This window comes from Mus musculus, chromosome 4 (assembly GCF_000001635.26).
Source record: "Mus musculus strain C57BL/6J chromosome 4, GRCm38.p6 C57BL/6J".
Classification (NCBI taxonomy): domain Eukaryota; kingdom Metazoa; phylum Chordata; class Mammalia; order Rodentia; family Muridae; genus Mus; species Mus musculus.
Genome location: NC_000070.6, coordinates 130,048,664 through 130,073,956, shown reverse-complemented (window position 1 = coordinate 130,073,956; position 25,293 = coordinate 130,048,664). Strand labels below are relative to the sequence as shown.

Sequence of the window (25,293 nt, the reverse complement as noted above, 5' to 3'; positions counted from 1 at the left end):
CAGGCCATTGTGCCTGGCTTTTTATGTGGGAGCAAGGGATCTGAATTCAAGGTCTTTAAGCTTGTATGGTGAGCACGTTACTGACGAGGCGTCTTCCCAGCTCTAAATGGCACCCATTATTCTTTAATATTTTTCACAAGTATCTTCCCTATTTTCCCACCATCCATCCCTATACCCAGCCTTATCATCCCCTTAGTCTAGATATTACTTATTGTCTGCCTCTCTTGCAGGGCTACTAATGCTTGATCCACCACTATATCCCAGCATCTAAAACCATACATGGGAAAGATCACATAGGCACAAATGCATGTCACACCAACACATACTGACTGCTGTTCCAACAGTGCACTCTGGACCAGTATAGTGCTTGGCCTCAGAGCCTGGGTTCTTGCCAGGCCTGGTGTGGATTCTATTAGTGGGTCTCCGGGGCTAAAACATGATAGGACGTTCCTCAGAATGAGGCTGGGAGTCCACAAGCCAAAACGAGGGATCTGTGAGCCCAGCACACCATGCGAGGAAGCCATGGCACTAAGAAATCACAGCAGATGTGTGCATAGAGGAACCAGTGCACTTGGGTCCAGCATGGAGGAGCCCCAACAACTGCTTGGTTCCTGTCCCCCCCCCCCAATCTCTAGACTCTCTTCTAGTCTCTAGTCCTTTTACCTGCAATCCAGGCATTCCGGGGGGACCTGGTGGTCCGGGGACACCTGGGGGACCCTGCAGGAGAGAAGACAAAATTAGAGGGGTGGAAGAGAGCTCCCTGCCACCATGGACGGCAGTAGTGTCATGGCGGGAAAAGCCGCGACAGGAGGCAAGACAAAGGACACAAGCCACACACACCTGCGGGCCCGGCTGCGAGGAGCTGCCCATCCATAGTCCCGGAGCACCCTGGGTAGGAGTCGGGGTCGCAAAAGAAGGGGAGAGGTTATAGGCAAACGTCTACACCAAGCACAGAGCTGCATGGGGACAGGGCTGGCTGGGACACAAAACCTGGCAGGGCTCTTGCCCACTGGCACCTGGTGAGGCAAGGAGCCAGGGGGCAAGGCAAGAAAAGAAGGTCAGCCCACTCACCGGCATGCCCGAGAAGATGGGCTCTCCCCGAGAAGGGCAGGAACACTCTCCCGGTTCACCCTGGCAAGACAAGAGCCGTGGTGTGAGGTAGCAGAGACGGAGAGTCTGGAACCTCATCTGGGAGGTGGCATGAGCTTTAGGAACGGAGATGCCATGTCTTCCGGCAACCCACAGGCCCCTCAGCTGCCCAAGGTGGATGATGGTAACTGACTCCATAGAGTGCAGGGGACAGGTCGTGTGTGGCGCGTAGTGGTCATTTAGTTAAGTCACCATCAGCCCAAGTAATCTCCCTGTAGCAATCAAAGCTCCATCCTGAGCAGCCCCACTCTCCAAGGCCCTGGCTGGCACTGTACCCTTCCGTCCTGGTTCCTCGTCCCTCCATCTTCCCTGTGAAAGGATAGCTGTCCACTAAAGGGACCTTGGTGTTCTCTGGTCTCCTGGGATCATGGTTGAATTCTGAGTCACCATTATCTACATGAAGTCAGGGTAGTACCCACAGGACAGCAAGGCGACCCCACCCACCCTCCAGCCTGAACACCTACTATGGGGCGATGGGACTCTAGCCCGTTCCCAAAGAGCAGCAGCCTGGGCCCTAGAGACTTACTTTCTCGCCTCGTGATCCCTTTTGGCCCTGCAGAGGAAAGAAAATACAGAGAGGTTGAATAGGTGGGAGCAGGAAGCCAGGCCAGCCACAGAACCCTGCAGCCTGGGCACGGTGCTCAGTGCTGCTCCTGAAAGCCCAGTCTGTCCTCTCAGCCCCACACCTGGCCCCTGCAGGGCAGTGCTATTCTGTTTTGCAAATGAGGAAACTGAGGCTGGAAGAAATTTCAGATCACATGGTCAGCACACAGACCTAGCCCCATGGATCTGTGGGCCCAGAGTCCCCACTTCCTTCTTTTTCTCTTTGCCCTCATTCTTCCTATTTCTGTGATCAGAGATAGGGAGAATGGAAGTTGTTTTATCCACTCCGAGACGCTGTTACATGCCTAAAGTCATACAGCTGGTGAGTGTGACACACAATTAGTGAGTGTGACACACAGCTGGTGAGTGTGACACACAGCTGCTGAGTGTGGCACACAGCTGCTGAGTGTGACACACAGCTGGTATGACACAATCAGTGAGTGGGACACATAGATAATGAGTGTGACACAATTAGTGAGTGTGACACACAGCTGGTGAGTGTGACAATCAGTGAGTGAGACACATAGATAATGAGTGTGACACAATTAGTGAGTGTGACACACAGCTGCTGAGTGTGGCACACAGCTGCTGAGTGTGACACACAGCTGGTGAGTGTGACAATCAGTGAGTGAGACACATAGATAATGAGTGTGACACAATTAGTGAGTGTGACACACAGCTGCTGAGTGTGGCACACAGCTGCTGAGTGTGCCACACAGCTGGTATGACACAATCAGTGAGTGGGACACATAGATAATGAGTGTGACACAATTAGTGAGTGTGTGGCAGACCAGGAGGCCTCCTGGGTGGGATATAACAGGAGAGATCGGTCAGTGCTTCTGACTAGGATAAAGCTTGAGCAAACACACAGATGTGCTGTGGCCCAGAGAGGTTGCTTTGCTGCAAGACATCCCCATGATTGCCTTCCTGGGGGCAGTCCACCTTCACATCCGGGGCTCAAAGCCACCCTGGGACAAATCTCCAACTCCACCTTTAGCCTAGGGCTCCCTGAGACAGGCAGGGATTCTGATGGTCTAGTTCTGCTGGGCAAAACCGACCAGTCCATACTGGCTTGGGCGAATTCCTGCCCGCCTAACCCCCCCCCCCCGCCCCCATAGGCTTTGGCACCACCAGGCAGATTCTATCAATGTTCTCCAAACTCAAACAACAATTGCTCTAGGGATCTACAAAGGATAGGGAAAGGATAGGCTCACTGGGCTATTTTCAACATTACCAAAAGCTCAAGAAAAATTATACATTTGCCCAGGGCCCAGCATGGCACGGGCTGGCTGAAAGGTGGCATTTCTTTGATTCAGGCTAAAATTATCATTTTGTAAAATTCTAGTGGGTTCACGTGGAGTAGAAGCTGACTATTAGACAGGTCTTTGATGACTAAAATGAGAAAATGCACTTATTATTACCTAATCTATGCAATTTGCTCAATAGACACATCTGTTAAGCATGGAGTCATTGTCTTGGGCAGACTGGAATAAAACGTTTCTATTCCCTCAGACACTCAGTGCATGGTCCCGATGGGCTCCAGGGTTTTACAGTAAGGGATGGGCTTCAAATTCCCAGCTCCACCCTCTACTCTCTGGTCTTTGCTCTCCCTGTGTATGGATATGAAAAACCCCAGCAGCCCCTAGCTCATACCTGCAACCCCAGTACTTAGGAAGCAGAGAGGAGACGGTTGCCAAAAGTTCAGTACGAGCCTGGACTACACAGCTGAGTTCCAGTTAAGTCTGGCTTATAGTGTCAGTCCTTGTCTCTAACATCAATAATAATCATCACAACAGCGTCTTTCTGCATGTTCAGAGCTGACTGAGCACAGGGAGGGCTCAGTGGGCCACTGCTCCAAAAATGGAGATGACCATTGTTCCCTTTATTCAGAAGCTAAAAATGTATATCTCCAAGCCGGGGAAGAGGTGAGGCGGTGATTCCTAGAGGCTGAGAGGGAGAAACGGAGGGAGCTGGATAATGGTGACCACATTTCTACTAGTTTGGGTAAACAATTTCTAGTTTTCTACAGAACAGGAAGGTGACCCCAGTTTACAAACAGCACAGTGGCTGAGGGTTCTGGACACAAAGAAATGATGATCAGAAGATGACATACGGATCACAGAGACTGGCTCAGCTCACCTCGGGTGAATGTGCCCTGGTAATACGGATAATTACTACAGCTGATTTTAAAAGTAAAATGCTGGGCTGGAGCAATGGCTCAGCATTTAAAAGCACTTACTGCTCTTGCAAAGGACCCAGGTCAGAGTCCCAGCATCTACATGGTAGTTCAGGACCATCTGCAACTGCAGATCCAGGGGATCGGACACTCTATTCTGACCTCCGCAGGCACCAGGCATGCATAACGCAAGCAAAACATTCATACACATAAAATAAAAGTAAAGGGAAATTGTGTGTGTGTGTGTGTGTGTGTGTGTGTGTGTACATGTATGTGTGTGTGTATGGGTACACATGTATGTGTGCATGCATGTGGAGAGGTCAGAAGTCAACTTTGGCTGTCATTCCACAGGAGGCACCTATCTTGGCTTAAGTTGTTTGATTTGTTTGCTTGTTTATCTCTCTTAGGTACCTGGGACTTTACAGTTAGTCTAGGCTGATTGGCCAGGGAGTCCTAGGGGTTACAGTATTGGGGTTGCAGGTACATGCAGTCACATCTGACCATTATTTGTTGTTGTTACTGGTGATGGTAGTAGAGGTTTTTGAGACAAGATGTCTCTATGCAGCCCTGGCTGTCCTAGAACTTGCTTCTGTAGATCAAGCTAGCCTTGAACTCAAGAGATCTACCTTCCTCTGTCTCCTGAGTTGTTTGTTTTTGAGACAGGATCTCTCTCTATAGTTCTTGGCTGTCCTGAAATAGGCTATGGAGACCAAGCTGGCCTTGAATTTGAAGAGATCCATTGCCTCTACCTCCCAAATGATGGGATGAAAGGCGTTTTCCCATTACCTGGCCACATCTGACTTTTTACATGGATGTGAGGACACAAGGGGCAAACTTGTGGCCTCATGCTTGTGCAGCAAGCACTTTATACACTGAGCCAGCTCCCTAGTCCTTGAACACCCCTCACACACACACACACACACACACACACACACACATACACACACACACACACACATATATATATATATATATATATATATATAATTTTTAAAAAGAGACATACTGAGAGATGACTCAGCAGTTAAGAGCACTTGCTGCTCTTCCAAAGGACTGGAGTTCAGTACATAGCATCCAAAGGTGTATACACACACACACACACACACACACACACACACACACACACACACACACACACACAGAGGGCAGCCCAGGAGGCCTGTCTCCTCCCACCCCAGGCTGCTGAGACAGAAGCATCAGCTCCGTGCCCTCTCCCCAGCAGCAGTGTCATGACCCAACAGCTCCAGCATAGTCGTATGTAGGAAAGGCTCTTACCGGAGGCCCCGAGACACCAGCACCAGGAGGTCCCATGGGTCCTATGGCTCCTTTGGGCCCCGGAGATCCCTGTGGGGGGGAAGAACAGGCTCTTGAGGCATGGTTTGAAGCCAGCACTGAGATGTACTGAATGGATCTCAGGCACCCCTCTGACCAGCATCACTTGGCCTCAGGTCCCCATGCTGCAGCTCCAACAACCGCAGCAGAAGAGGCTCACCTGGGCACCCTTTTCCCCAGCTGAGCCAGGTGGTCCCCGAGGTCCGGGAAGGCCCTGCAGATGGAAACATGTCTGGTAATCTCTTCTGGTAAAATGGCCCCTTGCCCTGTCAGCCACCTCCAGGCCATAGGAGACCTACCTGAGTGCCAGGCAAACCCTGGGTTCCAGGCTCCCCCTGCAAGTCAGAATGGGTAGTCTGTGGCACAGCGGCCAAAGGCACCTGCCCCTTGTACCTGTGTCACTGGCAGATCTGGGAGGGTGTCTGCCAGTCCCAACTCAAGAGAGCTCCCCACGAAGACTCAGGGTTAAAGTAATAAGGGCAAAGCCAAATTCTGGCAAAGCATGTTGCCATAAGCCCTTCTTTAATCCCAGCACTTAGATGACAGAGGCACTGGCAGATCTGTGTGAGTTCAAGGGTAACCTGGTCTACATAGTGAATTCCAGGATAGATAGGTCTATGTAGAGAGACCCTGTCTCAGAAGAAGAAAGAAGAAGAAGAAGAAGAAGAAGAAGAAGAAGAAGAAGAAGAAGAAGAAGAAGAAGAAGAAGAAGAAGAAGAAGAAGAGGAAGAGGAAGAGGAAGAGGAAGAGGAAGAGGAAGAGGAAGAGGAAGAGGAAGAGGAAGAGGAAGAGGAAGAGGAAGAAGGAAGAAGGAAGAAGGAAGAAGGAAGAAGGAAGGAAGGAAGAAGAGGAAGAGGAAGGAAGGAAGGAAGGAAGGAAGGAAGGAAGGAAGGAAGGAAGGAAGGGAGAAGAAGAAGAAGAAGAAGAAGAAGAAGAAGAAGAAGAAGAAGAAGAAGAAGAAGAAGAAGAAGAAGAAGAAGAAGAAGAAGAAGAAGAAGAAGACGATGACCACCACCACTACAGATATCAGGCCAGGCTGCTGTGTGACCCCTGGTCACAGAGCTGTGCCCTTAGCATCTAGTGACAGGAAGAGCTCCTGGATTGGGGAACTGGCAGCTATGGAAGTGTTGGAAGCAATCAGGAAGGCAGAGGTGAGGGGAGATACTCACCTGGGGTCCCTCAGCACCCGTGCCTGGAGGTCCAGGCTCTCCCTGAAGAGGTAAAACAACCCTGGCTGGAAATTCTCAGCCCATCCCCCAGCCTCTTTGTAGCCTCCTCTACTTCCACCTTTCACCAGTCTGGAATCCCTCATTCCAGGCTTTCTGTCTCACAGTTCCCATCCCCCATTCCTCCCCCTCCTCCTCCCCATCTTCCCCCCCCCCCAAAAAAACCCACCAGGGAAGGGCCTTCATTCCCATACAAACCTGAGTGCCCTTCGGTCCTGGGGGCCCTTGAACTCCTGGTAGACCAGGCTGGCCCTAAAAGGAACAGGGGAACCCATGGATAACCTTGGTGTGTTGGCCAGCTAGAGAAGCAACACACCGGCAGGGAAGGGTGAGAGGATGAACCAATGGCACTTACTGGTTTACCGGGATGGCCCACACCTTCTGGACCTGGCTCTCCTTTGGGGCCAGGTTTCCCAGGCAGTCCCGATACATCGGTCAACGCCCCCTGCAGGCTAGGGCAGGCAGTGCATCCATCACCCTGGTCAGAGACAGGGGGAGCCTGTGAGCTAGATCTGAATGCCAGGCCTGGGGGCATTGCAAAGGGTTCCCCTGCATCCTCTGAGAGCCCCACCCCTCTTCTGCTTCTCCTCCGCGGAGAAAACAAAATAGATCCCAGGTACTCCAAGCTGCAGTAAAGCGCCTGTGGAATCTAATGCCCCGGTCTCCCTTGAGGCTCTTTGCAGTACCACTCATTAAAGGCCCCTTGATTTCTGTTTGCCCACACAACAAACTCCTCTCCCACGCCTGGCCCACCGACCTTTTCTCCTTTTGGTCCTGCAGGACCTCGAATCCCAGGCTCTCCAGATATCCCAGGCTGCCCTGTGATGCCTGGTGTTCCAGGGTCTCCTGGATTCCCAGCATCCCCCTGTAAGGAGTCGTGTTTAAGGAGGACAAGTGTCACCCAGCTGGGAACAGAGTGCCCCTTGAGACCTGTGGGCAATCACAGTCCCTTCTGTGGGCTGGGGGCTAAGAAGGGAGTGGAGATTAGGAGGAGCAATCAAGGAAAGGGGGGAGGGAGAAGGGTGGGCGGTCACATGGAGTTGGATGGGTGGGAAGGTAGAGGGGATATGGAAAGAGTTTGGAGGGAAACAGATCAGAATATATTCTGTTAAAATGTATTTTCAATTAAGGAAGGAAGAGGGAGGAGGGAGAGGGGGAAAAGGGAGGAGGGGGAGGGAGGAGTGGGCATAGAGGCCTGTACTGTATGTCGACCAGGGTACCCACCCACCTCTATGCCTATTCACATTCTCTCACCTTCTGCCCCTTGAGTCCACGCTCTCCTGCTTTACCCTGAGGAGAAAACGGTCTCAGCACCGGTTCCCACAGGATGAACACCCCTGGGTACCCAGCACTGTGGGCAACCCAGGGGATGTGGCCGACTGTGAGACACAAGGCTGGGGAACCTGTCTACCGTTGGAGACACTTCTGCCTGTATGACCTAGGCAGATCACCTCACCCATCCCCTTATCTAGCCTCAGTTTCCCCATCTGTCAAACGAGGCTGATAAAGCAGTGTGGGCTTCTGCACCATAGAGTTCTTGTGAGGTTACTCTTCGGCTGGGCCAGTGTTTGCTGTCACAATTCGAGCAGCAGCTATCATACCACAGCCACTCTGCCATTTCTCCAGAGTCTCTTGTGTGCTGCTCAGGGCTTCACCCAAATCATGACTGGGTTCACCTCGAAGGACAGGACCCAGATGGACAGAGAACAAAAGAAACTTGCTCAAGTCAAAGATCTTTTTTTTCTTTTAAATCGGAACCAGCTTGGAACCCAGCTCTGCTAAGGTTTCACCATTCTATGTCCCAGGATGAAGGACAGAAGTGTGTATAAGGGATGCACACAGGCTGCACTAGACACAAAGGTGTTGCTCTCATCCCACTTGGCCCTGCTGCTCAAGAAGTCTAGAGATGCTGCGGGCACCATTGCTCTTTCGTGCATCCTGCCCACAACCATCTCCAGAATTTACCTGCTTCCCAGGCAGCCCGAAGCCCGGGGACCCAGGCTCTCCCTTCTCTCCAGCTGGGCCGGGCAGATGAACCACACGCATGTCCCCATCTTGTAGCTCAGACAAGGCTGTGCAGGGCTCACAGGGCTCCCCCTGCAGAGCAAGGATATTGGGTTAAGGGGTTCCTGCAACCTGAGGCTTGGGATCCAGGGCTGCAGAGCGTAGCTAGTTCCAATGTGGCACATCTACCAAGTGAGGGATGTCTCAGGAGAGATTGGGAGCACGTGACGAAGCAAGACAGAAGCAAGGCCATACCAGTAAGAGCCAGAATTTACCCCCACAGACTGCAGGGGACCCAAGATTTGGAGTGGAACGGGCCAGAAAAGAGACATTTTCTTCAGAGGTGTGCCCTGACAACATGCAAGGGATGCCCCAGACTGACCTTTGCCCCTTTGATGCCAGCTGGTCCCACTGGTCCTGGTGATCCCTGCATGAGAAACCACATAAGCCAATGCCCAGAACCTGCCTAGCCTATGCAGACAAGCCCTAGGCTCTCAGTTCCCCTGTGAAGCGCAGTACCTTCTACCATGCCCTCCCCTGAGCCACTGCCACCTGAAGAATACATACCGGAACTCCAGCCGGTCCTGTATCGCCAAAACTACCCTGAGGGCCAAGCAGAGAGCACAAAGTTAAAGAGGAAACAGGGCAGACCTGCGGGTACACGAGAGGACCTTTGGGATGTCCACTGGCAAGGGAAAGTAAGACTCAGAGATTAGGACTCCTCCCAACCCCCCAGGGACCCCTGACCAGCCACAGTCTTGAAGCTATGTCTCTATAACCAGCTCCTGTCCCAGAAGCCCAGACTTGGCCTCATGCTACCCAGGCTGAGATCGAATAGTCTTTTCTCCAAGAGCTGTTCATCAAATGCCCTTTGGCCCTGAGCACTGGGCTAGGTGCTATGAATGTGAACATCACAGGCAAAAATGCCTCCTGGACCTTGCACACTTAAGAGCTTTCTTACAACAACAACAACAACAACAACAATAATAATAATAATAATAATAATAATAATAATAATAATAAGAAGAAGAAGAAGAAGAAGAAGAAGAAGAAGAAGAAACTCTATGCTATGTAGTCAAGGTTGACCTTGAACTTCTGATCCTCCTGCCTTGGGTGTGCACCACCTTGCCCAGTTTATATAGTACTGGGGATCAAGCTCAGGGATTTGAACATACCAGGCAAGCACTCTACCAGCTGAAGTATATGCTCAGCTGTGTGTGTGTGTGTGTTGTATGTATATATGGGTAGCAGCCAGAGTTGACATCAGGCATCTTCCTCAATCATTCTCCACATTTTAATTTATTTATTTTTATTTTTATGTGCATTAGTGTTTTGCCTGTGTCAGGGTGTCAGATTCCCCTGAAACTGGAGTTACAGAGAGTTGTGAGCTGCCATGTGCATGCTGGGAATGGAACCCGGGTCCTCTGGAAGAACAGCCAGTGCTCTTGCCTGCTGAGCCATCTCTCCAGCCCCTCTCCTCACTGAGCCTGAAGCTCAGCAGTTCAGCTTGGCTGACTGGTCAGTGAGCTCCAGGGTTCCGTGGGTCTCCTCACCCACAGTGCTGTGGCTCCTGGTTTTTTTTCGGTGGATGCTGGAAATTCAGATCCAGGTCCTCATGCTTACAAGGCAAGAGCTTTATGGCTGGAGCTTTTAAAAGAGTAACCTTAAATGGTAACGAGTGTGATGAAGGAAACAAGGTAATGATGTAGACCAGGAAGGAATCCCGTTTATATGGGTCGTCCGGGGTAGGACCGTGATCATCAGACAGATGAGAATGAGGCCAGCCATTGGAAGGAGGTGGGGAGGAGCCTTCTGGGTTTCTACAGGAGTGAAGTCTGGAGGTGGGAACAGTCTCCACATATTCCAGTGTGTGTGTGTGTGTGTGTGTGTGTGTGTGTGTGTGTGTGTGTGTGTGTAAGAAGGCTCTGCTGGCGAAAGCAAAGGAAGGCACAGAGGAGGAGGGGAATCCAGGAGAGAAGATGCTCAGAATGAGGGCCAGCAGGACTGTGGCACGGAGTCAAGTCCCAGAAGGCATGTAAGCAGGAAGTTCTGTCACTGCAGTTCTTTCTACAAAGGCACACTAACTGCTCGGTGATAAATGGGCTGTTGAAGGGCCACAGTAGACACATGCAGGCCAGAGGAGGTCACTACCATTAGGAGTGAGACCATGGGGACCCAGGGGCACACGTGAGAGAAGCAGGGAGAGCCGAGGGAGATGTGGCAGTACCATCGGGACTTGTGTCTGGGGTGGGATGAAGGGGGAAACGATGTGGGGAAAGGAGTGAAGGATGACATTGGCTTTGGGGATTTGGGTTATGCGATTTGCTGGGATGGAAAAGGCCTGGTGGCACAGGCCTCTAAGCCAGCTACTTAAGGAGGGGTAGGTAGGAGGATCACAGGTCGAGGCCCGTCTGAGGTACATTGTGAGTTCAAAGCCAGCCTGGGCAACTTAGTGAGACCCTATCTCAAAATAAAGGGTAAAATAAGGGTTCCTTAAGTCTCTATGGAGCAGGGGACGCAGCTCAGTGTAGAGTGCTTGCAAAGCATGTGCTAGATCCTGGTTCAATCTCAGTAGTGTGCACTCGCATGCATGCATACCCACACATGCACGTGCACATGCACACGCACACACACACCCATGCACACAGGGGCACATCATACACACTAATGGAAGGAGAGCAGGGTTTGGGACGGGTACTAAAACTCCATTTGAGAAATACCATGTGAATCTGAACACCCCCCACCCTGCCCCCAATGTGTCTCCCACTTGGGCACTGGCATCCACAGAGCCCCTCATTTGAGCAACCCTCTACTAGAAATCTAGAACAATCATGAATACAAATGTGAACATGGGCATCCAAGTCCAGCCAACCAGCCGAGGAGTGGAGATCATAGACTCTGGAGCCAGACTTCCCCAGGCTCAAACACCCACAAGGCACAGGGAGATTCCCTGGGCCTTTTTCTGTCTCTTTTTCCTCATCCAGAAGATGGGAATAGTAGAGAACTGTACTCCATTAGAACATGGGAGAATGAAACAAGATTAAAACATGCACAAGGCTTGGAACTGTGCCTGTCACGTAATAAGTAGAAAGGAGAGTTAAATATTATTTTGCTTTAAGGTAGTCTTGGATGTGCTTAATCGTTTTAGATTATCATTAAATTAAAAATACAACACTAAGGAATTCTCTTGGAGAACATGAGGTTCTTAGAACTAAATTCCTTGACTCTGCTCAGGGAAACCCTGATGGATATTTTTGTCTGTGAAGCTGCAGTTTGACCCCTGCCTCCCTAGCCTCCCAGGGCTGTCTCCCCGTGCCTCTCCCCTTGCCTTGCCTGTGCCCCCTGATATCTATCCCAGACCTCACCTTCTCCCCTTTCAGGCCTCTTGGCCCAGGAATTCCAGATGTGCCCTTAAAACAAAACAGAAAACATCAAGATGGAGTTACAGCATCCCTGCCTGACACCCCTCCAAGCTCCCGGTGTCCACCCAGCAAGAGAAAGGAACGAGGGACCGCTAGACAGTTACTACTTTACAAGTAGCAGCCTAGCACAGGGACAAAGGAAAGTACCAGAGTGCAGGCTGCTTTGTGGCGAACTCTTGGTCCCTGCCCCAAAGCATGGGACCCAAAGAGCCAGGACAGTCATTAGTATGCCAAGGGCAGGTCACTCACCGGAAGGCCAGGTAAACCATGGCCAGGAGAGGGCCCAAGATGCTGGGCTCCGACCCCTGAACTACAGGATGAGCAGGGCTCCCCCTAGGGAAGGAAGAGAGCAGTCAGAATCATCTCGGTGGACAGAAGGCGAGGACCAGGGCACGGGGACACCTCACCTTCTCTCCTTTCATTCCTTGGATGCCTGGATCTCCCTGCAAGGAAAAAAAAAATGGTTCGTGGGCTAAGAGTAAGAAAATTGGGACAGCCCAAATTGCTCCAGCTATATTTAAGGACAGAGGGTGACACATCACATATATGCCCTTTAAATTGCCCCATTCCTGACGGATTCATGCCAGAGGCAGTGCCCATCAACCCATAGAACAAAAAGGGAAATAACAGCCTAAATGTCCATGTTAGAAAGTTCTTTACATACCCGGTCACCTTTCAGTCCCACAGTTCCTAGGCCCTCCTGAAAGAGAGGGTATATGAAGGAGTAGGATGAGAAGGCTGGACTAGGACCTTAACCCTTGCCCTCACCACTTCCTTTCATTTCTCTACCCAATATCCAAACCTAGCCAAGCTTCACTTACAGTAAGATGTGGTTTCACCCTACCCTGCCCAAAGGATACCCTAGAGTCTCTTGGGGAAAAGTTCTGGGAGGTTGCCATGGAAACCTGGGATGACACTCTAGCCCACACCAAGCTCTATGGTTCAAATTCCATCTAGGCTACACTCAGTAATCTCAGTGGTACTGAGAAGCAGCCAGTCCCTCTGGCTGTCTTGCATCTGTCTTGTACATATGTTCCTCAGTGGCCACTTGGGCACTCACCCAGGCTGGAGCAGGATCACCTGGTTCCCCTTTAGGCCCTGGTTTTCCAGGGAGCCCCACAAAATTCTGGGACCCTTCAGGCAGCGTTGGGCACACTTCACAGGGGTCACCCTAGCAGAAGAGAAGAACCACAAGAGGTTAGGGTGGGGCCGAGACCTCGGGCAAGACGAAGGCTCCTGTCACACCTGTTTTAGGTGTTTTCCCATCATCCAAGCAGACAACAGGACAACTGCAGGGGCTGCCTGTCCAAGTGACTCATTCACTCAGGGAAGGAGTCCCTGACAGCCTGGAACTATGTCCTCAAAGCAAGCCAGGGGAGATACATGCACCCAATTGACAGACATGAGATTTGGGCTGAGAGAGAAGCTAAATGGCCCTCCATGCTCATAGACCCTGCAGATGCCTGAGACAGAGTCTGGATCTGCCTGACTCCCCCCCCCACACACACACACACCTGTTCCCAACTCAACCCAATCTAGGGCAGCCACACAAGGAGCTTACCTTCTCTCCCTTAGTCCCTGGCACTCCTGGTTTCCCCTATTGGGAAAGTTAAAAGAGAAAGAGAGAGAGAGAGAGAAGCATGGGACATTAAGGCCGGGCACAGGGTTTAGTATTCTGGTATATTGGTATATCAGGGAGGAGCTGAGGACCCAAGCCCTTCCCCCTGGAGACTCTGGAAGAGCAGATCTGGGCCTGGTGGGCTTGTGGTCACTCACCGGCTTCCCTCCTGGGCCTTCCTTTCCTGGTATTCCAGAGCTGCCCTGTAATCGGAAGGGTTAAAGGGGAGGCTCCCACTGATGTGACCTTTGCCTGTTTGCCCCTTCATTCTGACCCTCAGCTGAGCCTCCCATCTCAGTGTGGACCACTGGCTGGATAAACCCTTTTTTCCTATTGCCTGTCTACCTGTGTGCCTAGCTCTGAAAAAAGATAAGAGGTGACAAGGGCTCTGAGTATCCTTCCCTAGTACAAGGAGGAGGTTACAGACAGACAGACAGACAGATAGATAGACAGACTGACCACTCCAGTTCCAGTAACTGGCTGCTCACCATGGCCAAGGCTCCCACCCCAGCTAGTAGTGGAGTAGAGACAACCCCCCACCCACCCCATACAGCCTGGCTGAACTGAGCCGCTCTCAGCCCATCGCCTGGTCACCTCCTGGCACGCGCACTGCATGATCACACCCCACCCCATGTCCATGACACCCCTGTGCCTACCTTTTCTCCCTTAGGGCCTGGTGGGCCACCTGGATCTCCCTGATGGCAGAAACAGGGTGATACAAGTTTCCTCTTTACAGCATGGTGATCAGTTTTGTCTTAAGCCACCCTCCAACCTGCACTCCTGGGACTGGGTCTCATCCCCAACTCAGCCCCACCCTGGTGGCGGGGGGGGGGGCGGGGGAGACAAAGGTCTCCAGAGAGGGCAGCAGGGCAGGTGAGGGGACACTTACAGGAGTCCCAGGCAGTCCTATCCCAGGTGGTCCAGGGAGGCCAGGTGGCCCAGGCTCTCCTGCCAGTCCCTCAGGCCCAACAAAGCCTGGGTCTCCCTGTCACACAGGTAAGTGAGTATGAGAGGGGCACCACCTTACTACCCCTACCGCCTGCCCCTTCCCACACCCAGGCCTGCGACTCACTTTCTGCCCTTTGGGTCCAATGACACAGATCTCTCCTGGCCGACCCTGTGGATAAGAGGGCCAGGTAGGGACAACCAGGATCCTGGCACCTGCCCCACTGAGACAGGAGGGTAATTACCCACCTGTACCCCCCTCACCTTCCCTCCCCCAATGCCAGACCTTAACCTGGTGCCCTGAGACCAACAAATGTCAAAGGGCGGGGTTCAGTATCTGTACCCGCTTTGCTACGCCTCCTGGGACATAGCACCTCACTTCCTTGGCCAGGAGGAGGAGGGTGGATCTCTGAGTTAGATTCTAGCATTCTGAGGCCTAGGGAGGGTTTCCCAGCCACATACATCTCGTCCTGGCTTTCCTGGAAGTCCTTTGAGGCCTCCATCACCCTTCTCCCCTTTCTGGCCCTGGAGAAGGAAGAGACAAGGGAGCAGGACTGAGGAAAAGAAGCAGGATGGTTCCTGTCGGGGGAGGGGCAAGCGCCTTCCAGAGTCCCCCCCTCCCTGACTCTGCCTCTTCTAAAAAAAGAGAGCCTTCCACAGGAGGGCAGACAACAGAAAGAACTTCCAAGCCAGCTGGACCTCTCATTCGACAAGCATGTAGGCATTCCCTTCTAGATGTGATGGGTATTTGGATCAGGCAGGAGACTAGAAGGGATGGGGAAGGGGCAGTGAACCCTGCCAACTCTCATCATCCTCTAGGGGCTTCTCTCCTCTTGAATGGAGGGCCTGGGGTCCATCCACGCACCCACCCCTCCAAACATAAGCCTGTTATTACCTTCTGGCCTGTTGGTCCTGGGAGTCCTGGGGGTCCCTAAGATGAGGAGGGGGCACAAATGAATGATGAGGCTGAACCCAGGATCCGTCCTGCCCTGTGGCGGGTCCCAGGCTTACCAAGTCCCCTGATTCTCCCTTCTCTCCTTTCGGGCCTTCTACACACTGACAAAAGAGACAAGAGGAGTATTAAGTGGCCAGAATGGCCTTGTCTTAGCCCTGAAGCAGGCCTTACCTCCCAGTCAGTCTTACCTGAAGTGGGGCATCAGGGGACACTCGAACACAGTCATTGCCCTGTGAGTAAGGAACAGGGGTCAAGGCTAGGACCTTCTGGGGGAGTCGACAAAAACCTGTTGCTAGGAAAGACCCAGGTACCCCTAGAATAGACACTTCTGCACATTAGCCCCCACTGAACCCTGCCCAAACACCCGTGTGGCCAGCTTTCCTCTGAGAGGAGGGGGTGCTGGTTTACATCCCATGAAGCCTCCCAGCTAGGTGGGAGAGGCCCCGATGTGGACTTGGTTAGGGTACTTACCCGTGCTCCCTTCTCTCCCTTGGGGCCTGATGGTCCAGTCAGGCCTCGTTCGCCTTTCCCTCCCTGTGGGTAAAACCAGAATGATGTCTGTGCCAAAAGAGAGCCTGAAAAAAGGGCTCCCCACCCCTGGTTGCCTCCACCCATCTACTCTGTAAATGCACGCACACACACACACACACACACACACACACACACACACACGCACATGCACACGCACACGAGCACATGCACACACAAACCCTCCTCCTACCCCCCACACCATGCACTCATTACACACAGTGCGTGGACTCCATACACACCAAAAGGCTATTTGGCAAACCTACCGGCTCACGCAGGGAGTATCCCTTCCCCCACACCCATGGGCATGCACATTAGCAAACACAACAGCATATCCTCAGCATGTGAACACGTTGTGTAGACATGCAGGATGACATAAGCCCATGACAGCTAATTGTCAAGTTTCCTGAGCTCGAACCCCGTGCTTGCTAACACAGGACTCAGGGCAGAGGCAGGGTCACCTCCCTGAGACTCAGATTCTTCATCAGTAAAACAGAAACGATGCCACACCTGTCTCCAGGAATGAGCAAAAAAAAGCCTGGGTGCTGTCAGCAGTACGATGGGCAGAGCCCCCACGCTCACAGCCGGCAAAGGAAACACAGCATTCGCCTACATGAGCCATGTTCACCCATCACCCACAAGCTTGAGGCCCATCAGGCCTGCAGGTATACATGGGCTCAATCTTCAGCCTGTGGCCACATGGGTGCAGACCAGCAGACGTGTGTTCCAGAACATTACAGGCACACCCACATACGATCACTGTGACCTATGGCTGACACCGTGAGTCCTCAGATGCCAAAGGGGAGCACTCGCCTTCTAGTATTGCACACACAGGGCACAGGGCCTGGTACCCAGAGGGCTGCAGCAGGTGGTAGTTCTGGACTCTATACACACAGCCCACTGGTTCTAACACAAGCTTACGCACACTGGGGGATAGTTCTGCTATAAATGCAAGACCACAAGAGCCACATGAAGTGGGAAGGACCACAGTCACCAAGGGAAGATAGGAGAATTCTGATAAGGTCTTACCTTGAGGCCAGAGGGACCAAGTGTGACCTAAGGGAACAGAAGAAGGACAAGAATATTAAACTTCAGGGAACAACCCGCGGTCCAGAGAGAGCAAGGAAGTCAGTTGGGTTCACCACAACATGACCAAAGTCCAACGCCAGGTCTGCCTCCTAGGCCAATCAGCATGCTGACACTACTTTTCAAGGCTATAAAGCCAACCTAGGGGTCTACTTTCTCCAACCTGCCTGCTTTTGGCCAGCCCCACCTCAAATTGTTAGGCTAACATGGTCACTCAGTTGCCATGGCAACCCCAGTGCATTTGGGATTTTATGGGAGACTGGGTAGAAAAAGAGACAGGCTGGCTGGAAGAAGTGTGGGTACTTCTAACCCCCCCCCCCCGAGAATTAGGAGATCCATGCCCTTTGTGAATGAATGCTAAAAACACAGTAACTCTCGATGCCTATGGAAGGGGCACAATAGGTACCAGACAGCTCACATGAGCCCCAAACCCTGTCCTTCCAACTCCCAGTGGGAAAGCTGGGCTAGGCTAGCTTTGGAGGAGGAGGAGAGGAGAATGTTCAGGCTCTGAGCTGTGAGACACTGGGCTGTTCCGGCCCTGCTCTACGTCTCCAAGGTGGCATATGGTACCTTGTGATCAAAGTGGGTCTGAGGCCTGGAGGCACAGCTGAAATCAGCAACCAAGGTCTTGAGTCCTGTTCTCCCCCGACCCCATCCCCTACTCAGGCCACCACCCTAGATCACAACACTCCATTGAGACGTCAGGGCCAGTGCTGCCTTCAAGGCAGCCCTGGCTTGGTGGGCTTAGGGGTGGGGACAAGCCTAGCTCTGGGAATCAGGCAGGGGAGTGATGGGAAATTGAACAAAGCCCCCCTTGTCCTCTACCAGGAAGCTCCAGTCCACTCCAGGCAACACCCACTCCCAGACTGGCTCCTTCATTGACTCACATTGCTCTCCCGGGCACTGTGGGCACAGGGTGGGCACTGAAAAGCAAGAACAGGCCTGCAGGTCAATTCTGGGCCTCTGAGATTAGCCCTACCCAGCACAAGTGTGCATCGCGCGTGCGCACACACACACACACACACACACACACACACACACACACACACACACACACCTCTCAAGGTACAAAGAGCACCTCTTTAAAAGGAACAAAAGAAAGCCGAGACAGAAACAGTAAAACAGTAACAAGCTCAAGGCCACACAGTGTGTCAGGGAAGAAGGGTTTCGCAGCTAAGACATATTTTCCCCATGATACCCATGGCCTCCAACTCAGCAGGAGTGACTTCCTGGACTTCCACCCTACAATCCAGGGCAATCAAGGCCTAGAGTTGGGCCCTCTGGAATGTTGGGTGTTTCCGTTATCCATCACCCCCACACCTTAGGCTCCAAGCCTCAAACCTTTCTTTATCCAAGGAGGGAGTACTGATGCCCCCCCCCCACCAGAATCCTAGAGTCCCGTGCAGACAAAAGGCTCACCTCATTAACTCCAGTCCCCTGGTGGACCTGAGAAAAAGGAGGCATGGGAGTGGGAGAGGAACCTGGGACCAAACATTGCTCCAAGCCCCTGTACAAGCGCAGGCAGGAGCCAGCTCTCTAGAGAATGCCCAGTACTGTGTCCCGCCCAGTCTGTCTCCCCTTCTCAGAGCTGGCACTGCGCAGCCAAGCTCTGTCCGGGCAGGAAGAGAGTGGGAGTACAGCATCTCTTCCAAGGGTTTTATAGAGGGAATGCAGGGCAGACAGAGGGCACCGTGGGCTCACCCCCTCAGCCGCCATCTCTACCTTTGTCCCCCTTTCTGCTTTCTGGATGTTTCTTCCCATGAGCTGCGCGTCCACCTGGACAGACAGAGGGATGGTTCTGGGGTCTGTGCTGGAATGGGGCATCCAGGCAGAGCACATGGATGCCAGGCACCCCTTTCAACTTGGCATCTGACACCTCCCAGATCATCAAGGGTTTGCTCAGGCCCCTGAGGCTGCCCCCACGGGCACCCCCCCCCCCATGTGATGTTGTAGAAAACAGACATTGAATGAATGGGATCTTGTGTTTCTGCAGCCAAAGGCTGGGCATGCTGCCTGGGTAGGCAGGGACACTGCCCAGCCTGAGGGTGGGGCTAAGGGAAGGAAGAAGTTCCCCTGCCATCTCCAAAGAACCTGAGAGTGGACAGGGTGGCTGGCCATGGTGCTAGGAAAGTGAGCAAGCCCAGGGCAGCCTGGTCTCTGAGCCCAGATATCCCTGTACAGGAGAAACCGCAAATGGGGTCCCGCCCTCCACAGGATGCATTAGCAAGTCGGAAATAGGGCAGCATAACGGTCAGTGCCAACGAGGAGCAGACAGGGTTGTTCCACGGGTTCTCTCTCTGCCTCCCTGAGTTCCGTAAGGTAAGACCTACATTGAGTCCACATTTGGGGGACTTCCCCAGCCTAGGCACATGGTCAGCTGAACCTGGTGGCAAGCCTCAGCCAAGTGAGGGGTGGGACAGTCTCCCCTGCTCACCCACCTTGCTGTTCTGAGGTTCCTCCAAGCAGAAGCACCGGGTGTAGACCTTGCCCTCTGTCTGAGGATTGATCTCAATGAGCTCATTGCTCTGGGTGTCCCGGCGTGACTTGGAGGTCTCTGGGGGACACTGCAATGTGGGAGAAAGGTAGCCAGGGTCAGCACAGAGGCAGATGCATCCTCAGACCTCTGCCGTCCCTGTGCAGGCTGCCCCCTCTCCAGCGCAGCATGTGCTAGGAGCCAACTACTCACCCCTCCCGGTAAGATCTCACAGCAGCCTTCCTCCAGCACCAGCTCCGGGTCGCAGTAGATGTGCGCCTGCTGAAGGTCAAACTGCAGGGGACACACGAGTTCATCTTATTTCAGATGATCAAAGAACTCTCCCATGGTCCCTAAAGAAGCTCAAAGACGTCTTCGCCCCAGGATTTGACTTTAGGGTCTTTCCAGGCTGGTCGGGGGAGGCCATCAAGAATAGAGCTGTTGCCAAAAGCAGAGAGAGGAGGGAGGGGGGAGGAATAGAGAAAGGAAGGGAGGTAGAGAGAGAGAGAGAGAAAGAGAGAGAGAGAGAGAGAGAGAGAGAGAGAGAGAGAGAGAGAGAGAGAGAGAGAGAATATTCCCAGAGGAAGATGGAGGAGGTGGGCAGGAAGAGGGGGCTCCATTCAAACAGGGCCCGTCCTGTAAATGAATATACAAGGAAAAGCTCTGTAGGTAAAGGAAGAAGCGTGAGCAAAGGTGCAAATATGCAAATTTGGTAGGTGATCCATCAGACTAGGATGGATCAGACTCAATAGAGAGATTCGAGGAACATGCTGGAGACATATAGAACCTGGATGGTAGAGGGCCTGGAAAGTTAAATTAGCTTGGTTAGGCCACATAGCTAAGGCAATGGCTCAGAAACACCCTCAGGAGCTCAAGGCTCCCTGGGAGGTGGGAGCAAAACCCAGGACCCAGTACTCACTGAAACCGGCTTGCCCTGCTCAGCGTCCAAGCCCAGAAATACATGTCCCCCAGGCCGGATGGATTGCCGGGGTCCCAGAGGCTGGGAGGAAGCTGAGACACAGTCCACATGCACAGAGGCCACACGGCCTGCCACGCTCAGCATCAGCTTGTGCCAACGCAGATCGAAGAGCTGGGGCACTGGGAAGATGCAGGACACAAAGTCACCATCTTGGCCCTGTGCCCGGAGCTCTAGACTCCGCTCCTGGCTGTTGACTTCCAAGGAGATCTGTGACAAATTGGGAAAGAGAAAGGACAGAGATTCAGAGCTCTAGAGGCATAGCTTGGCAAAGCTGGGGCCTCAAGCTCATCTCACAGGAGGGGAGAAAGCTGCCTGGGTCACAGAGAAGAGCATCCTGAGAACATGCATTGGGCGCTGGGCGTTGGGCGTTGGGCGTAGTCTCTCGATGGAGCGGAGAAGCCCAGAAGCCACAAGTTTGAATAGAAGCTGAGTTAGACTATTACAACCATCGCCCAAGGACTAGGGGAGGGAAGGGGTGGACTCACCTGTGGGTACCCATTTGCATCAGTCACTTGGAACAAGTACCATGTGTTCCGGAAGGTGTGTTTCTTCAGAAGCACTGTCAGGACCAGGGCAAACTCCTCTGGGAGGCCTCGAGGGAACACTCGTCTGTGGTGGAAAAGAGAGGGCACTCAGAACTGACGAGCCTGCTGGCGACAAGCACAGCTCACACCCCCAAAACATACACACGTTCATCCTAACATAGCATCTTGCGCTCAGGTGCTGAGGGTTGGTTGGCTACTGGGATAGCCAGTGGTGACAGATGGAGGAGCTTGTCCCCGCGAAGCCTCATAGGGTCTGATGGGGCAGGGGAGCATTAACAATATCCTTGAATTATCACCTCAGAGGACTGGAGAGATGGTTCAGTGATTAAGAGTACTGGCTGCTCTCCCAGACAACCAGGGTTGGATTCCCAGTGCCCAGAGAGCAACTCAGACCATCTGTAACTGAAGTCTCGGGAGATCTAATGCCCCCTTCTGGCCTCTCTAGGCACTGCATGCATGTGGTGTGCACATACATAACATGCAGGCATAACACACATACACATAATAAATAACTTCAATGTTTTTCTATCTCAGCATTACATTCCAACTTTGGCAAGGGGGCTCCCAAGGAAGCCAGCATGGTGTACAAGCCTGGGGTGGAAGGAGAGATGCTGAGAAAGAGACCAAGGGTTCTGTATGAACACAGCTACAAAGAGACATCGGCCAGCAAGATTCAGACTGCCTAGCGGCTGCTGCAAATTAGACTTCATGCAAGATAACACTCACACAGACATAGGCTCTTGACATCACCCTGGGATTCTCAGGGTGACTGTGGGATTTAAACATGGTTCTGCCATTGCCTGTGAGATCCAGGCTGGGTTTCCAGGCAGCACGCACACACAAAACCCACCCTGCAAGCCCAGTGGTGGACAATAGGTAGAGTTTTGGCAGGAGGGTACCCAAAATAGCCTCTAGGGTCAGAGTTCCTGGGGTGTGGCTGAGGTCACTATGAACTCTGGGAGGCTTCCCAGAGTCCTTTACCGAGTTGGTTGGGTCACTGGGGCAGCCCCCAGCCTCAAGATGAGTGGCCCCTTGGGGTTGCGGATCTTCTTGATGGCAGATGTCTTCATGAGGTTCAGTCGGCGGATTAGGTTGAAGCCTTTGGGACACCAGAGGAGAAGCACAGCTGAGGAGAAGCACAGGCTACTCCAGGAAGTGGGTAAGGGCTGGCGGAGGCTGCACTCACCAGTCACGTTGGTTGATGGGTCACTACTGTGTTCTAGCTTGAGTCCTTCTTGCTGTGAAGTTGGGCACCGCTCACCTGGGACAGAGTTGGCCCGGAGCATTAGGAACTCAGGAGGGCGACTGCCCAGCAGAGCTCCGGGAATTCTCAGGAGGGGACATGTCCATAGTCTTTCTTCGGGACCTTTAACCTAGTCTGCCTTAATGCTGTGCTCAAGCTTGGCCTCTGACCTGGCTGCGCAGGGAGAACCCAGCACATAGCAGGGAGGGCTGAGATCTGGGATCTGTCCCAAAGCTGCTGAGTGAATCAACAGCAGAACAGGACCAGAGTCCGGAGACCCCAGTCTCCCAACAACCCCAGCTGGGGCTGGGACTATGACAGGGAGTGAAAGAAACAAGAAATGCTAGGTGGGTCAGAGCCCAGGCAGTGAGGAGCGTGCTCATGTTCTTTCTAGTGTTATTCCTAAGGAACAGAAGAAATGAGCTTTGTGCACCCTTGGTGTTACATGCAGCGGTGTATACATGACTATACACGCATGAGCTATGCATCCCATGCCCACAGGGCTGCCACGTGCAATGTCACATGTGTCCTGGGCAATGGGTGGTGTTCTACGCCCCATATTCAAAGTAGAAAATCCAATGGCTTTTCCCCTGCATACCCAGCCAGTGACACAACAAAAAGAAAGAGGCTGAGAGGACCACAAGCTCACGGGCATCATCACGCCTTAGGCTCCAGACAAGACTTATTAAAGCACTATCAGCTTTTAGACAAGGGCACAAGTCTAAAGTCCCAAAGGGAGAGGTTAGTGGCTATGAGCCTCCTTTTCCCTGAGGCTGTGTCCCTCTTCCTGGGACCAGAAACGTTGATGGGAGGTGCTACATCAAACAGATAGGGGCTAAGATCAAACGGCCCTCCCAGAAAAGCTGATGGGAAAGCCAGGCCAAGCCAGTCAGATCACCTTCCTTCCAGTAGATAGCCAACCCTCTGCCCAGCCTAGCTGAAAGATAGAGCTCTGTGTCCCTGGGCACAGTGACCCACTGGAATCTCCACCCCCAAGTCTGGCCGGAAAGACCATCACTGTCTTCAGCATCTCCCAGGCAATGGGTGACTCACCCTTGGCAATGGGCCCAGATTCCTTACAGATGTTGAAATCCTCTGCCCCAGGCCCTCTAAGGGACCCAGTGAGGGAAAGGAGGGAAAAACTCTCAATACACACACAGAAACACATGTGCATGTGTGCGCATGCGTGCGCACGCACACACACACACACACACACACACGCACATGTACACATATACATGGTGTGCACACATACATGTGCATACAATAGCAGTCTCACACACCCCAGATGCCTGGACTTGGGCCCTAGGAGTATGGCTCCTTCCTGGATAGGTGATGCAGCTACCAAGCCCAGAGGGCACCCAGCAAGGCCAGGCAGACTGCCTGGTCAATTTCCCTTGGCTTTGAGCCCTGGAAAGCTGCACCCTCTCCCTGTCCAGAGGCTGAGCCATGGGGTGGGCAGTCATCAGAGATCCAGGCTGGTGCAAAGGAGGAGCCTATGCCTGGAGGATGGAGTCCTGACCATGAGAGGGAACAGAGGGGCTGGGCAGCTTTCCGGAAGTGTTGCCTTTTGGAGGGAGAGTGTGGTTCTCTGCTCTTTCCCCTCTCGCTAGACAGCAAGAAATGTAAAGATGCGCCTCAGAGGGAGCCTGTTTCCTCCCCACTGCCCAGAGATCCAGGAATACATACAGATGCATGTACTGAGCTTCTCAAGTTGCAAAACCAGAGACACACAGAGACAAGACACACACACACACACACACACACACACACACCAGCTCACTCACACAGGCTCATGTACGTAAACACCGCCTGAGCTAACCTGAGCTCTGCCTCTACACTTGCCCATAAATGCCAAATGGCTGAGATATACATGGTCACGTATGTGCAAAGACCATCTCAGGGAGTCAGATGTAGGCCTGTGTCAGCTCACCTATATTTGTCCCATGGCTGAAGGTGGCCCAGAGCCCGAGCACCCACAGGCCGGGAGCCCAGGATGTCAACATGCTGGTCCAGAGAGATCAGCTGCAGCCTCGGCACCTGACAACCAGAGACATGGGGGGTGGGCTTCAGAGTGCCCAAAAGTGTGGGTAAGTGACAGCCTTCTTGGGACCCATGTACCAGGGACTGCAGGGATAAGGGCTTGGTGTCAGTTCCTCTTAGAGGCCCCACACAAGCCTGGGGTGAGAATCTGGGCAGTAGTAATAAAGAAAATATTTAACCACCGGTATGCCCTAGACACTCACCAGCCCGAGCACAAGCCTAGCTGAAGCACAGAAGCAAGGCCCAGACAGCTTCTGCTATGTCATGAGCTTGCCGCTGGGTTGAGGAGAGGTCTAGAGGGTTCTAAAAGATCACAGAGGCAGAGAAAGCAAGGGGCCATGAGCAGAGGCAATTTATCAAAAATGTTTCACGAATCCCAGGGCTGTGTTCTGCACTGGTGCATAGTGGCCCAGTACCTGGAGAGCTGTGCTCAGCTGAGCCCAGGTTAGCCCTGCCAGGCACCTACAAGGTCAGGGGCTGAAGACTGGACTGAGTCTCTTGGCAGAGATCACAGGGCTGTGTATGAGCCAAGAAAGCTTCCCCTTGTGTGTACAGGGGCAGGAGAGCAGGTCACCAGGGCTCAGGACCCCGTTGCCAACCTCTCCCGCTGATGGATGCTCGTCTTTTTGTTTTATTAAACCCTGATGGATGGGCCCAGATAAATCAATGCAGGCTCAGCAAGTGGCCAGCAGAGTCATATATCATCTGGCCCCTTCTAGGACAGGCAGATCATGAGCACACAAAGCCATGTGTATCAATACAATACACATAGGCTTATAGGCACATAGGTGCCGGGACTGTGCAATCAAACCTAGCTGCAGGCAAGCGAGCTAAGAGACATGAGAACTGATAAGCCCAGTTTACATACATGCTCCTGTCCAGAGCCAGACTATGAGCACCCTCCAGGAGGCTCTTCTGTTGGTACTTTCTTAGGCAAGTCAGATTTTGTACGGTGCCATGCTTACT

General features: G+C 52.7%; 1 protein-coding gene across 8 annotated transcripts in view; it reads right to left on the bottom strand.

Moving 5' to 3' along the window:
* The window catches only part of Col16a1 (collagen, type XVI, alpha 1), a 51,461-nt gene that overhangs the window by 25,321 nt on the left and 847 nt on the right, over window positions 1–25,293 (bottom strand). For 5 of the 8 annotated variants that reach the window (XM_011240386.3, XM_006502642.4, XM_006502647.4 and 2 more), the window contains exons 2-42: window positions 24,218–24,324; window positions 22,228–22,302; window positions 22,023–22,140; window positions 20,982–21,105; window positions 20,437–20,703; window positions 19,731–19,811; window positions 19,483–19,608; window positions 18,767–18,820; window positions 18,464–18,490; window positions 17,932–17,967; window positions 16,988–17,014; window positions 15,902–15,964; window positions 15,619–15,660; window positions 15,487–15,531; window positions 15,371–15,406; window positions 14,938–15,000; window positions 14,603–14,647; window positions 14,420–14,515; window positions 14,187–14,225; window positions 13,689–13,733; window positions 13,474–13,509; window positions 12,973–13,083; window positions 12,577–12,612; window positions 12,320–12,355; window positions 12,162–12,245; window positions 11,856–11,900; window positions 9,058–9,093; window positions 8,873–8,917; window positions 8,452–8,583; window positions 7,741–7,776; window positions 7,244–7,351; window positions 6,842–6,964; window positions 6,685–6,738; window positions 6,430–6,471; window positions 5,560–5,595; window positions 5,421–5,474; window positions 5,204–5,272; window positions 1,676–1,702; window positions 1,072–1,131; window positions 841–888; window positions 664–717 (exon numbers count right to left, since the gene is read on the bottom strand). In XM_011240386.3, coding sequence (XP_011238688.1) covers window positions 664–717; window positions 841–888; window positions 1,072–1,131; window positions 1,676–1,702; window positions 5,204–5,272; window positions 5,421–5,474; window positions 5,560–5,595; window positions 6,430–6,471; window positions 6,685–6,738; window positions 6,842–6,964; window positions 7,244–7,351; window positions 7,741–7,776; window positions 8,452–8,583; window positions 8,873–8,917; window positions 9,058–9,093; window positions 11,856–11,900; window positions 12,162–12,245; window positions 12,320–12,355; window positions 12,577–12,612; window positions 12,973–13,083; window positions 13,474–13,509; window positions 13,689–13,733; window positions 14,187–14,225; window positions 14,420–14,515; window positions 14,603–14,647; window positions 14,938–15,000; window positions 15,371–15,406; window positions 15,487–15,531; window positions 15,619–15,660; window positions 15,902–15,964; window positions 16,988–17,014; window positions 17,932–17,967; window positions 18,464–18,490; window positions 18,767–18,820; window positions 19,483–19,608; window positions 19,731–19,811; window positions 20,437–20,703; window positions 20,982–21,105; window positions 22,023–22,140; window positions 22,228–22,302; window positions 24,218–24,290 — 2,754 coding nt within the window. In that variant the 5' untranslated portion in view covers window positions 24,291–24,324. Of the gene's footprint in view, window positions 1–663; window positions 718–840; window positions 889–1,071; window positions 1,132–1,675; window positions 1,703–5,203; window positions 5,273–5,420; window positions 5,475–5,559; window positions 5,596–6,429; window positions 6,472–6,684; window positions 6,739–6,841; window positions 6,965–7,243; window positions 7,352–7,740; window positions 7,777–8,451; window positions 8,584–8,872; window positions 8,918–9,057; window positions 9,094–11,855; window positions 11,901–12,161; window positions 12,246–12,319; window positions 12,356–12,576; window positions 12,613–12,972; window positions 13,084–13,473; window positions 13,510–13,688; window positions 13,734–14,186; window positions 14,226–14,419; window positions 14,516–14,602; window positions 14,648–14,937; window positions 15,001–15,370; window positions 15,407–15,486; window positions 15,532–15,618; window positions 15,661–15,901; window positions 15,965–16,987; window positions 17,015–17,931; window positions 17,968–18,463; window positions 18,491–18,766; window positions 18,821–19,482; window positions 19,609–19,730; window positions 19,812–20,436; window positions 20,704–20,981; window positions 21,106–22,022; window positions 22,141–22,227; window positions 22,303–24,217; window positions 24,352–24,530; window positions 24,631–25,293 lie in introns of all 8 variants that reach the window. The other 3 variants (XM_006502641.3, XM_006502640.4, XM_006502643.4) reach the window with 3 other exon arrangements.